Source organism: Populus nigra, chromosome 5, assembly GCF_951802175.1.
Source record: "Populus nigra chromosome 5, ddPopNigr1.1, whole genome shotgun sequence".
In the NCBI taxonomy this organism is placed as follows: Eukaryota; Viridiplantae; Streptophyta; class Magnoliopsida; order Malpighiales; family Salicaceae; genus Populus; species Populus nigra.
In genome coordinates, this window is record NC_084856.1 from 20,561,786 (window position 1) to 20,582,893 (window position 21,108).

The 21,108-nt window shown below is 32.3% G+C and overlaps 3 protein-coding genes across 3 annotated transcripts; 2 read left to right on the forward strand and 1 right to left on the reverse strand.

Annotated features, from left to right (window-relative positions):
* The first annotated feature begins 4,382 nt into the window (after positions 1 to 4,382).
* On the forward strand, positions 4,383 to 7,269 carry LOC133694763 (GDP-mannose 3,5-epimerase 2-like). The gene is made up of 7 exons (XM_062116451.1): positions 4,383 to 4,547; positions 5,259 to 5,666; positions 5,746 to 5,839; positions 5,934 to 6,063; positions 6,172 to 6,304; positions 6,469 to 6,676; positions 6,775 to 7,269. The coding sequence occupies exons 2-7, from the start codon at positions 5,260 to 5,262 to the stop codon at positions 6,928 to 6,930; spliced, it is 1,128 nt and encodes a 375-aa protein (XP_061972435.1). The 5' UTR covers positions 4,383 to 4,547; position 5,259; the 3' UTR covers positions 6,931 to 7,269.
* A 2,940-nt stretch (positions 7,270 to 10,209) lies between these two features.
* Positions 10,210 to 13,693, reverse strand: LOC133693743 (uncharacterized). Its single transcript, XM_062115031.1, has 4 exons — positions 13,324 to 13,693; positions 13,016 to 13,210; positions 11,538 to 11,719; positions 10,210 to 10,727 (listed from the first exon to the last, which is right to left on the reverse strand). Exons 1-4 carry the CDS (start codon positions 13,619 to 13,621, stop codon positions 10,419 to 10,421), a joined length of 984 nt encoding a protein of 327 aa, XP_061971015.1. The 5' UTR covers positions 13,622 to 13,693; the 3' UTR covers positions 10,210 to 10,418.
* A 2,198-nt stretch (positions 13,694 to 15,891) lies between these two features.
* On the forward strand, positions 15,892 to 18,676 carry LOC133693217 (calmodulin-like protein 8). Its single transcript, XM_062114390.1, has 4 exons — positions 15,892 to 16,137; positions 16,739 to 16,896; positions 17,060 to 17,140; positions 18,460 to 18,676. The coding sequence occupies exons 1-4, from the start codon at positions 16,062 to 16,064 to the stop codon at positions 18,592 to 18,594; spliced, it is 450 nt and encodes a 149-aa protein (XP_061970374.1). The 5' UTR covers positions 15,892 to 16,061; the 3' UTR covers positions 18,595 to 18,676.
* Positions 18,677 to 21,108: the final 2,432 nt, after the last annotated feature.

The following is a 21,108-nucleotide window of genomic DNA, read 5'->3' on the forward strand; positions in this document are numbered from 1 at the left end:
CTACTGACAGGTCCTTCCACCAGTTTTTAATTAGTCTTTCTTTTCCAAAGCCACACCTTTAATCCATCTCGATGCATAATTTAATGCTGGAAAAATTGACGAAATGGTGCTAGCTGGGCAATGATCGATCCATTACATTACTTTTTATTTACAAATAACACTCTTATGAAAGGAGATTGGTGTTTGGTTACCTGTGCACAGTACAATGATTGATGAGATAATTGCTCAACCATCACCACTTGTTAGCTAATATCACACTCAAGAGCTTCGAACATGTTGCTCCACCAAAATGGAGCTCACTCGTGTTTAGAGTTAAGGATGTTATAGAAAATTATTTTTCATATTTTAATCTGAACCATTAACTTGATTAAAATAAATTGTAAATAGATAAAATAATAATCTCAAAAAAAATTTAATTGAGATGTTTTATAAGTTCAAGAACAGTCAATTCTACTTTGAAAGATGACATGATTTTTTTTATAGCTTGTACGATGGAAAGATGAAAAGTTGAAAGTATTCTAGCAGGGCACCAAGTGTTTTAGAAGGGAGAGATTCTAAATAAAAAGGGCTATAGGCCGATGTTACACATGCATGTTTTAGAAGGGAGAGATTCTAAAAAGGGAGCAATATGGAAGGTAGAGAGGAGAGGTTAGATGGGAGAGGGGGTTGGAAAGGCTAGAGATGAGAGTGTGCGAGAAAAACCCTAAATTTTTCTATTTATATATATATATGCTTGGTGTAAATATAATTTTTCCAAACTTTAAGGTTATTTATGTAGTTTAGCAATATTTATACCCTACCCGAATCTGATTTTTTGATTTTAAATATTACCTAAACCCGAACTAGCAAACAAAATGACTATCTATTTAGGTCAATTCAGGTTGGTATCCACTGGGTTCGGGTAAAATTGTCATTCCTAGTTACAAACATACAAAATCTATTAGCCTACGAGGTTATCGGCTTACTTGATAAACATGTTTTGAAGACCCGTAAATCTGATTGAATTGTAGAACAATTATTTTTTTTTGATTTTGTTGAATAATTTATTCCTCCATGATACCCTCCTTTAAATATAAAATTTGAATGTAATTTCTTGTAACAACTATTTCAATCTATGTCATTTCTTGTTTTAAAGATTCTAGAGCACATAGTCTCCCTTTTACCTCCCAGTTACTCGTGTTTATTCATCTTTTGTTTTAAGAATCTTGCAGCATATGGATTTTTTTTTACACAGGTCTGAACTTCTTCCAAGTCTAATCTACGATCAAGTTTAGCATGTTCTTCTTACCCCAAACTTCAACTCTTCTTGATCAATTTTGTGTATAACATTTATTCCCTCCTCAAATGGCCCATTATTAATTGATTGATTTTCTAAAGATCAACTCTATATTTATATCAATTAGTTTTTTCTAAGATGATTTGAATTTTCTAATTTCAAATCTTCTCTTCATTTAAAACTTTTTTAATTTTTATTCTCTTATATCTTGAGATGATTCTAGTCTTGGATAACACTCAATTTCTTTGATCGATGACTTGAATCCGGTGTTTCTTTTTTAGCACCGAATCTCTGTTTTCTAGATTAGCAATCAATATAACTTTGCTTTTGATTCTGTTTTTGTCTTTTTATTCTCTTGATACCTACTCTTTTGTCTAGTAAGAAATCATTTGGGAACGCGGTGCAAACCGCGTTCCCAAAAAATTTAATTTATTTTTTTTTAAAATTTAATATGTTTTGTATGTTTTAAATCGTTTTAATGGGCTGATGTCAAAAATAATTTTTTAAAAATAAAAAAAAATCATTGACATGCATTTCGGTAAAAAAAAGTTATTTGAAAAGCAATCATAACCACACTGCCAAATATAATCTAAGTAAGTATGTTATCTCCTCAAAGTTTTTTTCTTTATGCATGCCTGTTTATTGGAAATGTTCATTGGGAAAGACTTTCTTCATCCTTCGAGGCTCTATCCCTTGAAGAATTGATTATTTATTTTCCTTTTCAATAGAGACCTCTATCAATTTTATTTTTTTATGCTTTATTGTTTTTTTCTGGCTTTATTGTTTTTTTCTGGCTTCAATGATAAATGTATTTTAAATTAGTTTTTATAAATCGAAGCTAATCTTTTTATTATGAGTTCTACCCTTATAGAAAAAAAAAACATTTTAAAAAAACTCACTTATAAAAAAACAAAAATTTCTAGGATTTTATCTTGTGAAAGACATGCTCACTTAAACAAGTCTGCAAAGATTTTAATGTCCAATTAAAACAAAGAAAAAACAGAGAAGGCACGTAGTGATAGGAAACCCTAACACCTTCTTCTTCTTCTTCTTCTTCTTCTTGATTCTTCTCACTATATCGGAGTTCTTATAACTAACAAGAAGGGAATTGAGAGCTACCATTGTTACTTCTTTCTCAGTAGTGTCTTTTTATGAAAACGAGTTTTTCATTTCATTAGAAGTACTTGATCGAGGTGAAAGCTGAAACTGCCATGGCTAGCATTTTCCAAGCAATTTCTGATGGTCCCAAGTCCCAACCTTTCCTTTCTGCAACACTTTCCTGGAATTTTCTCTGATTATGGGCACATGCTAGCCTCCATGCAAATCTTATAATTCCAAAAATAGGATATCCGAAAAAGGTACCTGCATGTTACTTCAGAAAAACATAATATTTTTTTTATAATTTTAATGTATTAATATTAAAAATAAAAAAAATATTTTTAAATTACAATATGATCTCGTTTACCAAAATCAGCCATAGTAAATAATCCCAACAAACTTATTTATAAATCTAATCATAGTTTTAGCTTGGCCTTGTTGGACATAATTAATTGTTTAGACACATAAAAAGGTGAGATTATGAAGCGTGACATTGTCCATGAAAGCTGTATATATTAAATTAATGGTGAAATGTGTTGTGAAATTGACGTGATGCATGTGATCATGGAGAATGGTGCACGTCATTTAATTGTTTTTTTATTCATATAATATAAATTATATTTTAAAATCCTGTCGTCTTGAATCTCACAACTTAATTAAAATTAATTAATAATACGTAAAAGGTACTGTAGGCCTTTAAATGAAATGAAGTATTAAATAATGTTTATTTAGCTGTCTGGACTTCCTCAATCCACGTGGATCTTGAAATCTTACCTTAGAGTTAAAGCTCATCAATCTTTGGCGTGAAAAGAAGAAGAAGAAGAAGAAGAAGATGATAAATTATTAGTAATTATTTTTTAATTAGAAATATATTAAAATAAAGAGAGAGAGAGAGAGAGGGAGATGGAGAATCACTCTTGTTAAGCAATTTAATTCAATTCAATAAAAGAAAAAAAAAGACAGCAGGAGAAAATTATCCCTATGGTTAACCCTTTGCCATTCAAATGTATATGTATTATTTCAAATTTAGTATTTTCTTTTGAATATCGAGTTATAAAAAGAAATGAAAAATACATTACCTTGTAAATGTTAATGCAACCACGAGGAAGAATTGGTAAGTTTAATCTAAAAGCTTTATTCGTCAAGAAAATCACTAAATAATATATAAATAGATGTCTTTGATGAATTGAAAGTGATATAAAATTTCTTAAGCTCTTTCGTTTTTTCGTTATTGGTTTTTTTTAGAATTTTTTTCTACTATTTCTTTCTAATCTAGAGCTTAAATTTGGTTTTTATAGATAAATATTAAATATAATTAATTTTAGATTATTGAATTTTGTTTACGAGTATATCTAAATAAAGTAATATTGTTGGAATCCTTAAAAACTTACTAGAAAAAATTATTTTGTATCAAGTGAATTGAAATAAAACTTTAAAAACATGGGTTTAATTATTGATAATAATAAAAATATTCGCTTAATCAAATTCTAAGAGTTTCAACAAGTAATTATTTTCTATGGGTTTACTTTAAATATTATTTTAATATATGTTTTAGTATGGATAACTTCTAATATATATATATTAGTTTTATTTTATAATTCATCAAGTTGATTTTTATTAATTTAATTTAAAATCTATTCAAGCTACATTTAGTAACAATTACCTGCCATTTCAATAATTATGAATTAAAAAATGAAATATTTGTCCAATATTCAGTTTATATCCCAAAGATTCCAATTTGAATATATAGAGGAAAAAAAAACCTAACCCTACCTTATAGTGGAGTAGATAAAGCGGAAAAAATTATTGGTTTCTCTCTCTAAATTTCTCTCTCTCTCAATCATGAAAGTAGATAAATTAGGGAATTTTTAAACGTGGGTTTTTTTTAAAAAATAATATATTTTTATTTTTTAAAATTTATTTTTAATATTAATACATTAAAAAAAATTAAAAAAGTTTAAAAACATGAATAGATAGCAGCACAGCAGTACACGGGAAAATGAATGATCTTGTTTGCGTCCGGTCTCTGTTTCCTATGTTGGCTCTATAAATAACACAACAGCCATGCCTCCTTAATCATACCCTTTCATTCTCTCTCAACCAAACCCCTTTCTTTCTCCCCACATTATCTTAATTAGCAAAGCGACGAAGCCTCATATTTCCAAGAACTCAGGTAAGAAAATCTGAACTTGATCTTTGTTGCTCTGTTTTCTTACTCAAAAACCATTTTTTTTGTGATTCAGATGCTTGTCAGTTTACTATTTCTCCTGTGCCTTTTCTTCTACACTCTACCATAAGTCTGATACTGTAGGATAGTCTGATATTGTTTAGTCAAGTAAAACACATGACCATTTTCGAAGGATTTTTTTACTTGTCCTGTGAGTTTCAAGGTTTTTCCTCTCTTGAGTAAATTCTTTTTACTTGGTTAATTTTGATGCTTAATCCTTAAGTATGATTCCTTGTTGATGGGATTAGAATTGGTTGGCTGGGATTCCCTTTTGTCTTTTAGGGGATAGGTTTTAGCATTAAGCCTCTTCATTACTTCTATCTTCACTTGGTTACTTATACAAATTTCGACAATATCAATGAGATCTGGGCTTACTTAAATGTTAAATGTTAAATTTTTGTAATTTTGGTGTAGCTTTTTACATTTGCGAATATGTCGGTTAGCACTACCAATTTGTTTTTCTTTTCCTTTTCTTTTTAGGAATGGCTTTACTATGAATTAAGTTATCGTTTTGTGTTTTTTTGTAATTGTTTCTTTAGGTTTTCCAGTAACGAAGCATTTAATTTAGAATCTTTGGTTCTTTGTTAGTTTAAAGTAATTCTAGTAATCATTGTTAACTTTTTTTCTGTCTCCTTTTGATGATTTGATCAAATTCAGAATGGGGACTGCTGACGGAAGCTATGGTGCTTACACCTATGAGGCCCTCGAGAGGGAGCCTTACTGGCCATCTGAAAAACTCAGAATTTCCATCACTGGGGCAGGGGGTTTTATTGCCTCCCACATTGCTCGCCGTTTGAAGGCTGAGGGTCATTACATTATTGCTTCTGACTGGAAGAAGAATGAGCACATGACAGAAGACATGTTTTGTCATGAATTCCATCTTGTTGATCTGAGAGTCATGGATAATTGCTTGAAGGTTACAAAAGATGTAGACCATGTTTTCAACCTTGCTGCTGATATGGGCGGGATGGGCTTCATTCAGTCCAACCACTCGGTCATTATGTATAACAACACAATGATCAGCTTCAACATGCTTGAAGCCTCCAGGATCAATGCGGTTAAGAGGTTAGTTGTTATGTATAGGGTAGAACACTCCCTGTTCAATATGGCATTTTCAGAAAGTCTGATGTTCTGCTTTCTGCAGGTTGTTTTATGCCTCTAGTGCTTGTATTTACCCTGAATTTAAGCAGCTGGAGACTAATGTGAGCCTGAAGGAATCTGATGCCTGGCCTGCAGAGGTTGCTTTCTCTTTGTGCTAGAGGAATGCAATTTAATTGTTCTTGACCTGTATTGGAATGACTAATGAATATACTTTCTCAACATGTGTTTTAGCCTCAAGATGCTTATGGATTGGAGAAGCTTGCAACGGAAGAGTTGTGCAAGCATTACACCAAAGACTTTGGAATTGAATGCCGTATTGGAAGATTCCATAACATTTATGGTCCTTTTGGAACATGGAAAGGTTGGTTCTTAACAACTGCAATCGCTTGCAATATGGAGGGATTGCTTGCTTTGTACTAATTTTGCTGCCTTTTGGATTAATCTAATTTGTCTTTTATGTCTACCGTAGGTGGCAGGGAGAAGGCACCCGCTGCTTTCTGCAGAAAGGCTATCACTTCCATTGATAAATTCGAGATGTGGGGAGATGGACTTCAAACCCGATCTTTCACCTTCATTGATGAGTGCGTGGAAGGTGTGCTTAGGTAAGCCCTTTATGTTTTTTTCTATCATGTATAATCAAAGCCCTCACTCGTGTCCCTATGATACTTGAGTTTGTACTGATATTGATCGCAATTCTTTTCATATCCCATGGGGTCTACTAGTTTTATTCTTTTATGACTCATCCTGAATATGCTCTGTCTTTCAGATTGACAAAGTCAGACTTCCGTGAGCCAGTGAACATTGGAAGTGATGAGATGGTTAGCATGAATGAAATGGCTGAGATTGTTCTCGGCTTTGAGAACAAGAATCTCCCCATTCATCACATTCCTGGCCCAGAAGGTGTGCGTGGGCGTAACTCCGACAACACACTAATCAAAGAGAAGCTTGGTTGGGCTCCTACAATGAGGCTGAAGGTATCTGTCAATCAAGATATGATTTTGGCTTATGCATCCTCTGTTTAGCCCTTCCTTTACCACTAAGGACTCTGAATATGCTAATCGTTGTGTTGCAGGATGGGCTGAGAATTACTTACTTTTGGATTAAGGAACAGATTGAGAAAGAGAAATCTAAAGGAATTGACCTGTCTATTTACGGTTCATCAAAAGTGGTGGGAACTCAAGCACCTGTTCAATTGGGCTCACTCCGCGCTGCTGATGGTAAAGAATGAAATGGTTGAAGCTATGGATGTTTTTCAGTTATCCTTCAGGAACCCAACTTTTCTCATTACGATATGGGAATGATATGGTGGTGGGAAATTAGCTATGTTTCTGGAGTTACAAGGCAATAATCCGCATTGTTTTTAGGTTGAAGCACTATTCTAGTTTTCGGGTGTGTACCATGTTGGTATTTCCGAGGGAAGCTTTTATACCCTCATTTTATCAATCTGGCTTTTCTAGCAACCTGCTACTCTGATATTATGTTGCAGGCATAATAGCCCAGGACCTTGCTTTTGTTCCTACTATATTTACCTTTGGGCTGTAATGAATAATAAATATATTTTTCTTCATCCATGCATCTTGTAATTTCTTAGTTTAAGCTTCTACGCAGTCATCTGGGAATAAATAACCTTTTCTCGTACTTTTTTCATCCCTTTTTTTCAACATGGAACTTGAAAGTGCTGCATGTGCTTAAAAACGGCATGCTGCTGCAGAGATGGAATGGCTGTCCGCTTGATGACTAATTGGATCCTTGGTCCTATCATCTTGTTGTTTGTATTAGGATCGTTTGGATTGGCGGGTCAAATATCCCAGCAAGACCAGGCAATTTTCGCACTTGAAAACTGCCCCCCTCGATCAATTGCCTTCTCACGATGGATGTTCCTTGTTCAGATTCCAGTGCACCGCATTCCTTGTATTCTTTTTCATAATGTTTCCCTTTTGATGATGCATGGTAGATGCTAGTTAGCTTACATGGTAAAGTTATCTGGCATAGGTTTAATCGACTGGCTAGTTTAAGATTGGTGGAGTCTGAAATGGAAAATTGTAGTCGATGTAACCCTGCACTCTGTCATTGTCCTTGAATAAATATTTAGGGTATCCTCGGGAATGAAATTTGGTGCCTCCAGTTTCACTGACCGATTCTAAATGTTTTTTTTTAATTAGTACAGTAAATTAAATGTTTTAATAAAATAATATTATTTGAAAAAAATTTGGTGATGTACAAACATATTTTTATATTGTGTTTTTAAAACATGATATTTACTAAATATTGCTATTTTTAAGCGTGATAAGTGAAACATGATATTTATTAAATGTTGTTATTTCTAAGCGTGACAAAATAATTATCGAGCTTCAGACTAGCGACATTTAAACATGCTACACTTTTGAAACACGAGAACTGCCAATCGATCGGCTGAATGAATACAATTATGTAACCGGTTGATCGTTTCATACAAAAATCATAACTTTATAAAATTTTCTTTCAAATATGTTTTATGAGTGAAGATACACTTTCTTTTTTTTCCCAACTTGTAGACTCAAAAGCAAGCTCCAATTAAAAAAAATTTAAAAGTTATTGTTCATACAGTAGTTCTCACGGATGATTTTGAACAATTAAATGTGGGTCTGCCATAACTAGATCAGGATCTGCCTCAGACAGACCACGTGAATGACCTAGCAAATGTATTTATGGATTAATGTGATAAATCTAGGTTCAAGAGGAGGTATGGTCACGTCAAACTAAAATGATGACTATTTTGATCCGATCATAAGTTTTAATCTGACAATTAGATCGCGTTTAAATTTTTACAGGAGTTTTCAAATGTTGTTTTATTTAGAGTAGCTATGGAATCACTACTTCGAACATCAAATCTTTAAATTTAAAAATCTTACCTCAAGGATTTAGTAATTTTATAATTTTCTTTATAAACTACTTAATTAGCTAATTCTGAAATTAAATCGATGTCCCATCAATTAAAATTTATTGCTGTCCCAACCACGACATCTAAAATGACACTATTTCATCAAAACTTTTTGTTCATGTGCGTCATTTCACCATTTATTTGCATTTTACATGCTAATTGCTCCATTTATCGCATTCAAGATGGTGGAAGGTACCGACCAAGGCGATGGGATTGGATAGTGGGTGGTTCACAATTCACAGCGAGGATAGTATCTGATGTGGTTGATTGAGAAGGGCTATAGAATATGGATCAAGAGAAACACAGGGAACCCATCTTGCAACGTGGGAGCACAAGACTCCCAAAAGTAGATGCTTGCTGCTCTACAGACTTTTCTGTTCTGTCATTATCCATATCATAATGTCTGAGAATGACAACATTCTGCAATTTGCTTCAATCAGTGTTGCCCTTTCCCAAAAACGCCTTTTTTTGAATGATAAGCACTTTATGGCATGGCAATGGAGCTTATCTCGAGCTTGCCAGAAGAAGACCTTATCTCCCAATCCCTATTTCAAGTGATAAGCACTCATGCTAGAACTTTGTTATTGGTAAATGGTAATCCATTCCATGTAAGTGGGGCAGTCAGCCAATTGTGAAGGAACAAAATCTCGAAAGCTGCAGGAGGCGAGCAAATAAATCCACATTCAAATATTTTTCATAAAACCACACCACATAAACTTGAGGAAATTTTTTTAAAAAAATTAGCAGTAACCTATAAATATTGATGGAATAATACCATTTAAAAAAACCTAGTGAAGTAGCACAAGTTTTATCTCATCGCACTTTAAAAACACAATATTTATTAAATATTATTATTTTCAAACACGATAAAAAGATTATTGCGCTTCAAAGAAATAACAATTAAACATGTTGTGTTTTAAAAACGTGATAATTTAATATGTCTCCTTTTAAAAATATAACATGTTGTGAAATTTAAATTTTTTTTCCAGATTAAAGAACATAGAGAGACACAACTACTATCTCTCCAAAAGTCGATGTCCACAACCCTCCTCTCTTTAAGAAAATCAACCAATCATTTAATTTTTTCTCTTAAACATCAAAAACCCGAACTGAAGTTAGTCTTCAAGCATGATATTTAATTAATTTTACATGATATTTAATAAATATTATATTTCACAAACACAATATCAATTAAAACATTTTAAATTACATTATTTCACCAAAACTTTTTACTTTTTTACTTTAATTCACTAGATCTTTTTATTTTCTATGCTAATCGCCAAGTATATCCCATAAATTTGAAGGCACGGACCACCAAGCAATCAGAAGCTGTGACAACATTGCATCAACTGAGCAATTATTGCTAATACGACTAGAGGAAGCATTCTTGGAGACCAGAACCACCTGATAACAGGCAACATCACACATTGGATGTAAATATGATCTAAAACCATGGAAACCATCCAACCATAAAGCTCAACAAAAGCCAAAGCCAACTGCAAGCGGCATGCACAGTGAGAAAATGCAAGATCATCCTTTGTGTGCAAAAAGGGTTTGGATCTATTCAACCACCAAAAGACCATAGGGTAGTGCGATCACATCAAAGCATTGTATAGATATACTAGCACCAAGATAGAGAACTGGTGTTACAATGCGTGTATGATATTCATGTAGACTGTAAAACATAATCGACATACATGGATAGTAAAATGCAAGGGGGTGATAATATGATACTGCACAAACATCCGTTTCTACTGGTCAAAAGATTTGAAATGCGATCCCAAACTGACTCTCTCTCAACCATCAAGATCACAGTAGACAGGATTGGCCTGGAGCTGCTCGGCAAATTTCTCAAGAATTTCCCTCACAAGTTTCCTAAATTCATCCTCCTCTATAGAAGCATCCCTTCCACTGTCCACGTCAGTAAATACAGCATCATAAAGTAGAATCACTGCTTCATTGGCTTCAGATGGTGGCAAGCCCAGTTCTTTTCCATTTTTCTCCAGGAAATCCCTGATTATCTCTGTACTCTTTTGGTCACTCTTGTGTTTTCCCTGCAATGCCTTTGCTATGGCATCATTCAATTTCTTCTCGTCGGCCAAAACCTGCAAGGGTTTGTGAGAGATTATAGCAATTTCCACAATAGTAAAGTCCACTAACCATCCAGTTATTTCTACGTAATGCTTGTGCCCATAAGCCCCTCACCAATAAATCCAAGCTCAGTCCATGATGCGCCAACAAAGCAATTGTCATTAAATTACATTTACTAAGTTCAATAATTAAAAATACAAGCTTGATATTTCACTTGAAAGAGAGCTGCATTTTCATATATAGCTCTTAACTTAAGTTGCGATTTCCATATCTGCATGCCTTTGTAATCAGTTTTCTAACAGCACTCATGACCACCTGATTCAACTGGTGATTGTCAGAACCAGTAAACTGAGGCAGGCCTTTCAAACTTTACTTGATCTTGTCAAAACTGAACTGGCAATATAGTCAATGGTCTAACTGACTGAACCATATTGGGGTTTGAAAATGTTGTCATTTTGTGATCAGGTGAAATAAACCCAATTATCAGGTCTTTAAATGACCTCAAAAATATGTACAGACATCCTGGGATCTTCAAAATCATACATTACTAGCACGCTTGTAAAACCACACCAAATAAAATTAGTCTACAAAGTATCTACATACTTCTTTTCCTCCCATTGTAATGACATATTTCTACATCTTTAGATACGGGTTAATCCATGAGGAAAAACAGAAATAGAATTTCATATGAGATCAAGCAATTTTAGAAATCTAGTGAGTAAAATGTTCATTAATTTCCCATAGAGAAACATCAGTAAACAGGTATGCTTAGAAATGCCGACATTTGAGAATAACTTACTGATAAGATACCAATAACGACCCACCTTTCTTATCTCAGAACCATTAACTATCTTGATTTTATGGATGACAGCAACATGCTTTTTAGCCAAAGCATCTGCAAGTTCCTGTATAATAGGCTGAAGTAACTCGGCAAATTGTGATTGGCCCAATTCCCCTTCCTCCTCTACTCCATGCTTCTTTAAAATGTCATTCAGCAAAGGGAATTCTGTTCAACCAGAACATATATCCATCAACTTTCATGCAGTAAAGAACAATTGAATAGAAATAACAGAATTCTCAATCAATAAAATTAAATTTCTTTTGAATTCTTAAGGAAAAAACTACTAGAGCATACTTTGGCTGTTCTAAATCTCAGAAAATGAGAAGGCAATGAAGACCAACATAAGGACAATTTCACAAATAACAGTGATGGCTTATTGAAGAAATTTGGCTGATTTCCATATCACACCATCAAAAGCACGAATTTAGTCCACCGCGGAAACTTATCATGTTTCAGTTATTTATCCAAAATGAAAATGTTTTTCGCATTACTTCAAGTAACAATCTGAGTGATCTTTCCAATTTTTCCAAATACACAAACTGCTCAAAATCCAATGACCAGACAAATCCTAAGATCAAGTAGGTTCCCTGAAAAGATCAGAATCTTCTGTGTTACCAATCAAAAAGTTCTAAGGTAGGAAATACTCCATCCTCGTATCACCACTCATCAGAATCGGCTCAAAATGGTTATCCACAGGATGCATTAACCCTCCTTTTATTGAAAAATAAAAACTCAAGGATGCAATGATCAAACACAAAAATTTAACCAGTCCATGGTAGGTCAACAACTCATGAATTTGTCAAGTAGTTTCTTCCATCAAACAAAATGTTGCCGCTTGACATGAGGTAACAGGGCAATTGGTTTTGAACTTGCCAGTTTAGCAGAAAAGGGAACTGGTGAACTAAACGAAAACAGACAAGAAACATTATCATAGGAGGAAAACACAATGCTCAGGGAGGTTCGAAAAATAGACATTCAAAACTATTGTGTCAATCGAGCATGACAAAACCAGAAAGCAACAAAATCATAAGGTGCCCTCAAATAGTTGCAAAATTTACCAAATTCAGATTTACGTTGCAGTTGACAAAAAGTATTGAAAATTAAACTAACGGATTAGTGGTGACAGCACAGGGTTCCATGGCATACAACAGTAAAGTTCATTCCAAGTAAAGGGCATATCCAGCTAAATGCAACCCACAACAGCATTGAACTGGATGTGTTGAAATTTGTGATCCAAGAAAGCACACGAAACCAATTATTTGTTAATGTAGCTTAACATACACTCCTTATATTCCTAATACACCTTAATAACACCATCCAGATAGGTATAATATCATGGAACTATCTCAACCCAAAAGTTTAAGCTGGTGGGTGAGGCTCTTGGAATAGTTTTTATATTCCTCTGTATCAATGACCATAAACAGATGCATGCACAAATAACCTAAGAAAGAGGAGGGAAACCTTCAAGAGGAGGGACACCCATTTCAACTCCCATATGAACAACTGCATTTCTTATCTCACTCTTGCCAATCTTCCCTTTATCTTCTGTATCCAAATCAGTGAATAAATTCTCTGCTATCATAGCAAAATCATCTTCATCCTCCAAAAACATCCGCAATGCATTCCCATCCAAAATCGACACCACTAATGGATTATCTAACCCAACACAACACAGCGAAAACAAAATTAAAAATAAGCATAAAATTAAATAAATAATTAGGAAAAAAAAACACATTTGTACTTGACTGGCTACCAAGATCAATATTGACCTTTGAGCTCATCAGCGATGGCAGAGAGGTAGTCGCTGAGCTTCCTTGAAGCTTGTTCTCGACTGAGTTCTGTAAGTTGGAAACTGGTGACATCGTCAACGCCGTCGATGTTCATGCGACGAAGAGCGGAAGACTTGAGGTGTGGAGGCAATGAGATGCCTAAGAGCGACTGAGAGGCTTCAGATTCTGCAAAATCGAGGACCTGAACTCCGGTTAGCGTGAGGGTGTCTTCTGGTAAAGACACATGGAGCGATCTTAGAGTGTTCCCGTCTAGTACCGTTATGCCTCCATCAGACATTTTGGAGAGAGAAGGGAGGGTTTGGAGAGGACTGTCAGAGGTTTGAGACAGGAAGTAGAAACTGAACAGGTCTCGTCTTTGCTTAAAGAAAGACTCTAGGCAAGTCGTAGGTGGTGATTTTTCAAGCTGTTCTTTTGCACTTAGATTTTGCTATAATTTCTAAAATGCCATTCGTTCTTTGGGTGATCAATTTAATTAATCAATCAATGCCCTTATTGAAAGAGGAAAGACATAAAAAGAATTAATTACGATGATAGTTTTACTTATGGGGAAAAAATATATTTTTTAGGATCTTACCAGGAAATTTCAATATTTTCATGTAATTTTGAGATTTCTAGTTTTTTAGTTTATTTGTTTCTATTAGGGTTTGTAAAACCAATAATTTTTTTTTATGGAATATTTTTTTGTGTGTTCAAAATTACAGGTGTGAATAGAGATTAGACCCTATTTGTATTTGTTTTTTAAAAATATTTTTGAAAAAAATTAATTTTTTTCTATTTTTATTTTAAATTAATATTTTTTTTAAGTTTTCATATTATTTTGATGTGCTAATGTCAAAAATAATTTTTTAAAAATAAAAATATATATTATTTTGATATATTTCTGAATGAAAAGCACTTTAAAAAACAATCTCTACCACACTTCCAGACACACTTTAAATCTTTTATTTGAAAAAACAAAAGGTATATTTATTTAATAATCAGGTCAATTTAATAGAGTTATATATATATTAACAAAATTGTAATATTTTATTATTGTTGTTATCATTTATCAATAACATAAATGTGAAATACAATTTAGTTAATATATATTAGTGGATGGTTATAAAGAATCAATGGATAATATATAAAGGAAAGGAGTGTTAAGATATCATAATAAATGATTATAAAGAAGGGGTAGACGATGTACAAATTAGGAAGAAAATTATTGCCAACACTTAATTTTAAATACTAGATCTTATATTTAAACAATAAAATCTTAACCATAAAATTATATTAATCATTTAGATAACGTGAATTAAAAAAATTAGTAATTAAATAAAGTCCAAATCTACAATTTAATTGTTCTGGTATAATACACTTATGCACGATTAATCTCATGTATAAAATTATTATAAACTTTGAATTTAATTGTGAAAAAGAAAAAAATAAAAAAACTATATTTTTATCCTACAATTATATTAAATTCATCAATTTGGTTTCCTGAGAATATTTCTTGATGGATGATGATGGGGGGGCAAATCGAGTCCGGGTGATGATGGTAATTAAGTTAGAGATGAATGGGCAAATAGGGCCAGCGGTTGTGTTTGGCGGGGACACCTCATGATACAACGCGTAAAGACCTTTAAAAGCTGTTCAATTTTCTCCCGAGATCCATAATTGGATCCTGCCATTCAATTTTTCATGTTTTTAAACCCGGTTTAAAACTCGAATTCTAGATTTTAACCGGGTTATAAGATTTTAATTAAATCAGTTGGGGCAATTTAAAAATCAAAACAATATTATTTTAGTAAAAAAACAAATTAATAGGTTTTGACCGGTTTTTGCAGGATCAATCGGGTCACTGAGTCAACCCGCCGAGTCGGCCAGGTCACGCCAGATCATAATATTTTCTATTTTCATCAACCTGGCCTAGTTCCAGTCCCGGATTGACCTGTCGGGCGGGTCGAATTTCAAAACTATGCAATTTACTACTTAATTTCATTTAAAATATATTAAAATAATATTTTTATATTTATTTTTTATATAACAAATTAAAATAATAAAAAAAATAGAAAGTCAAGACTTTTACGAGGAGCTGGCTCTATGTTTTATTTTTAAAATAAGCAAATAAAACAACACTAATATTCTTTCTAACATCCAAGTACACAAGTACTCCAAAGTACGACACCTGAGGTAGAGAACCACTTATTATAATCCTACATGTATCCACTTACGTGGACGCAAATAATAATGTGAAAATACAGGAATTTTTTATTCGAAATTTCTGTCACGTATAAAATTTCCTCCGTCCCCACACGCACTGAAGATAGCAGTTAAAGAAATCAATCGAAATAATCAACGGTCAAGGTCAGCACAATGGCAAGACCAGACCAAAATTATAAATCTCCACCGTCACCATTACTCAAGATTGATTCTGCATCGTAGATAGATCAAATCTTTGGAAACCAAGTTGCAGAATACTCGTGAACATTATGAAAATAGGGTTTTTTTTCCCACTTTCATTAATCATGTTTGACTATGATTTTTCTTTATATGACATGTATATGGGCAAGCTGTTCATACCAAATTAATAGCTTTCAGAGTCTTGCATATATACGGGTAAAGCACGTAGCTCTGAGAAAACATTGTAGTCTAAGCATCCATTCTTATAAATCCTCTGCGTGTGTGTGTGTCTAAGAAATCAAGAGAGTCGTTTAATCTCATAGGAAAAACCAGCCATGGTAGATGTGTTGACGGAAGAGCAAACTGCTGAGTTCCAGGAAGCCTTCTGTCTATTTGACAAGGATGGAGATGGTACGTATACGTACAGCTACTCGTTTGTCTGTGCTATTCTGCTATGCCCTCTTCTTCTTCTTCTTGATTTTTCTTTTCATGCGTTTGTTGCTTGTAGCTTCATTTGTTATAGTCAGATTACTCCTACTCTGCAAATAAAGTTTTCTCCCTTAATTATCCTCCTTTGTTTACACTTTCTCCAAGTTAGTTATCACAGAATGATCAAGGCAAGCTTAATGGTGATTATACGTGATTATTGAAGTCTATTTTGTGAGCTATATTCTTCTTAATTAGTTGATTTGGTATTAATATATACTTGATATAAAACTGAAAAGAAAAGGAAAAATATACCCCTAGCTAATTTAAATAGCAAATGCATGCCTGGTTTATATAAAACCATAGTTAATAAAGATGGTTCAGTCTAGCTAGTGGGTTTACGTCTGATGCAGGAAAGATTTCCAGTTGAACAAAAAAATAAATAAATATTAACCTTGTGAATCTCGATTAACCCGATCAGGTTTTTAATTAGTGATTCATTTAATCTGGTCAAACTCGGCTGGATCAACTAAATAAACAGCCTAGAGATCATCTACTCTGCTGACTTCTGATATATAATTGTCAGGGTGCATTACCTTCGAGGAACTAGCCACTGTAATCAAATCTCTGGACGACAGTGCCACAGACGAAGAGTTACATATTATGATCAGTGAAGTTGATGTTGATGGCAATGGAACCATAGAATTTGGGGAGTTCTTGAATCTAATGGCAAGAAAAATGAGGGTAATGCATTTTATATATATATATATATATATATATATATATATATATATATATATATATATATCCCTGTTCAATTTGTCAAACCTTGCCAAAGTCAACGAGAAGCACATTTATTTTCCCTCCTATAATTAAAGAACTGTCGGCCTGAATTATACGTTTGTAGGAAAATGATGCAGCTGAGGAACTGAAAGAGGCTTTCAAGGTTTTTGACAAGGATCAAGATGGCTACATTTCACCTAATGAGGTTTGATTTTCTATCGCTGACTTCACTATATATATATATATATATATATATATATATATATATATATATATAGGCCTACATGGGTTTATTTCGGAGGCCTAGTCACCATGATTGACGTATAATGATGATGGGTATTATATTCAATTTAAAATCTTAAATTTTTATGCTAGTGACCTCCTTCTTGGTTGAGTGAATCCTCCACAATGTTTTTTTTCTAAAATAAAATAATATTTCTCAAATGCAATGGAATAATTAATATTTGTTGAAAATTGGTAATGTTTTATTTATTCATCATATAACACACTATCATTTGGACTCTTTAATTAAAGCCTATGCTGTCTCATACTAATAGCACAACAACAACAAAAATCGTCCTCGTTAAGGAGTCCACGTACGTACATTCTAAAAAAACACAAATTCTTATTAATTATATATATATATATATATATATATAGAGTGTGTGTGTGTGTGTGTGTGTGAGAGAGAGAGAGAGAGAGAGAGAGAGAGAGAGAGAGAGAGAGAGAGAGAGAGAGAGAGAGAGAGAGAGAGAGAGAGAGAGAGATGAAAATTTCACTTTACTCCATGGTATTTTGTCACATGGCTGAATAAAACTTTTTTAAAAAATTATTTGTAATAAACTCAAATTTTTCAAGTCCAAAAAACTTATGAAAATAAAAAAAATTCATGATCTCAAAACAATATTGAGTCTAAGCCAAATTTCCATGAGTTAATTTAACCTAAAGGAAGAGCTCATACCCTATGAGTAATCTCAATATATTTTGAATTTTACTTTTTCTACACTCTTATGTGTATAAAAAATATTTCAATAGCCTACCATATTTTTATAATCATTAATATTATGTTATAGATATTTATTCATCGTGATGTTTGTGTAAGGAATATTTATCTTTTATTAATACTATCAAGATAAAATAACTCTTCAGTCCTTTCACTATATATATAATATAACAAGATTCATTAGCTATAAAATATCCATAAATCCTTCAACCTCAAGGTTCATAATCTTCATTCTCTATTATATATACATTTTCAAAACATCTCTTTCTAAAATATTATTGTTTTTTTTTTCTCTAAAAATATGTTCACTTAAACATCTAAAAACCTTTAAATTTATCAAAGAAAACTTTTTATAGATATCAATCATCTTAATTTACCAAATAACAACTACCAATCAACTTAACTAAGAAGAATAGATAAAATTTCAAGAAGTCCTGTTTGATAATGTCAACAACTCCCTACAACCATGTCTTACCACGTTATCTAATTAAGATTTCAATGTTTTTACCTTTTTCATGCAGTTGAGGCATGTAATGATCAATCTAGGAGAGCAATTGACAGATGAAGAGTTAGAGCAGATGATCCGAGAGGCTGACTTGGATGGAGATGGTCAGGTTAGCTACGAGGAATTTGTGAGAATAATGCTGGCTGTTTGAGCAAATATTTATGATATATATGATTCTATGTACAAGATGATATCTGTTTGAGCAAATATTTATGATATGATTCTATGTACAAGATGATATATATATGTATGTATGTATGTATGGATTAGACAGATATTGCAGCCTGATCTGCATAATTCAACTATATATGCAAAACTATAGTTAGAAAAAATGGAAAGGTCCATGGCGTGGACACCGCTCGGACAAATTAGTCCATCCAAGTCATGGGCAGGAAATTGACTGAAACACCGGTCGCAAACAACCAATACATATAATGACTTTGTGTCCGTCCGTGCCATGGGTTGTGTTATGCTGCTTTTCAATTCTTGTTTTTAACGTAACATGGTCGTGCCTCTGAGGTCTGCTCTCCGTGCACTTCCCCGCCATGTTTTTATATGCTTTTTTCTGGTTGCAAGCTCTCCTTTAGTGGTTTCTCGTGACATTATTTGGGTTGGTAATTTCTCATACCATCATTTGGTATAACTTGCGTGCTTTTTGGTTCAATTTCTCTGGTGCAGTTTTGTGATACGTTGTTCAAAGGTAGATTTTGAAGTGATTGGTTGGAATATTTTGTGTTTTTTTAATTGATTTTATTTTTATTTTTATCATTTAATTTAATATTGAGTTGATGAAAAATTAAACTTAATAATTTATTTTGATTTGTTTTTCATAAGATTATTATAGTTTTATAACCCGGATCATGAATTTGACACTTTAACCCGAGTTGTCCAAGTTCAATTTAATATATTGTTATTTTAATATTAAAAAAAGATATCATCTTCAAATTTTATTTAGTCCAAATTTATTTTTATATGTTGTATGGATTGTTTTTGAACCAGTAAAGTCAACCAAATTATATCGAATAAATGCTTACATGATTTAAATTTTTTCTGTTAAAAAAATATTAGTAATATTTAAAAATAATTTTTTCATATTAATTTTTTTTAACCTGATACAGAATCGGTAGTTTAGACCATGTAATGGTCGTCGTGTAACAGCGTTTGGCAACGCGGCTGCGGCTGCGTTCCCAAAAAATTTGAATTTTTTTTTGCTAAAATTTAATATGGTTTGTACGTTTTGGATCGTTTTGATGTGCTGATGTCAAAAATAATTTTTAAAAAATAAAAAAATATCATTGACATGCATTTTGACATGAAAAGTTATTTGAAAAGCACTCGCAACCACACTACCAAACACGCTCAAAACGTACAAGTTTGGTGACTTCAATATTATTCCTTTCCTACTGAATTTCCATCTTCGTGGACTGCCATGGTCACTAAGCCTATCTTTATTTGACAAAAACATTATTGACTCAATTAAACTTGATTAATTAATGTTAATTAATTATTTAAAAAAAAACTAATATTAGTTTAATAAAAACTAACTAATCCTAGTTAAATCATCAATAATCCAAGAATTAATCTAATAATCCAATAACCATCACTGAGTATATATATAGAGCGAGGGTGATGGACGAATCTTTCTTAAAGGGATGCTACCAACTAGGTTATATATATATATATATATATATATATATATATATGCTCTTACATATTTTCCACAGTTGATATGCGAGAAGGATTGAAAAGGGAAGGGAATCCGATTCCTACATAAAATACCCATTTCACTTTCCTCTTGCTTGCTTAAGATTCTGAAAGGAAGATCGAGAGGAAAAGTAAGAAATTTCTCAGGAAGAAAAAACAATAGATGATGTAAGTATGAAAATAAAAAAAAAAAACATTTAGGAACTTCGATTTCAGATTTTAACAAATTTCTAAATCTCATCACCTTCATTCTATTTAATTAAATTAAATACAAGGTTATTATTTTGAAACCTTATTCTAAATCTTAACTTTTTTGATTAAATAGTTCTTTGACCACTCATAAAAAAAATTTATATTTGTAGGGGAAAAAATGAATTTATTTGCTAAAAAAAAGCTAGCTATTATAATTGTTTTTATCAATTAATTGATTGGAAATGATGAGTTGTAAAACCAAAACGAGTATAAAATCGTTCTATAATTAGAAAACAAGTAACAACCACGTACAGAATCTTTCATCAATTTTGTGATTGGAAGTTGCTTGGAAAATCGCATGAAAATGATATTATTCTGTGAAAAAATGGTAATTATTGGACCAAGAAACAATTTCGTGCTATTTTTTGCCTTTTTGGTTGAGCGATTCAATATTATAATTTCCCCCTTCTCTTTACAATTTTGCTTAAAATTATTTATGATTCTTTTCTTTGATTTTTTTTTTTGGATATTCATTTACTGTTCTATTTAAAGAAAATCATATATTTTTATACTATTAATTATTATTTTTCACAAAACGTCTCATTTAATAACAAGCCAATAAGCAAATGCCACCTAGGTTGTGTTTTTTACCCTTTCAAAAAGCACTTTTGAGATTTTTTTTATTTTTTTGTTTTAAATTAATTTTTAAAATAATTTAAAATAATTTTAATAAGTTAATATAAAAAATAAATTTTAAAAAATAAAAAAT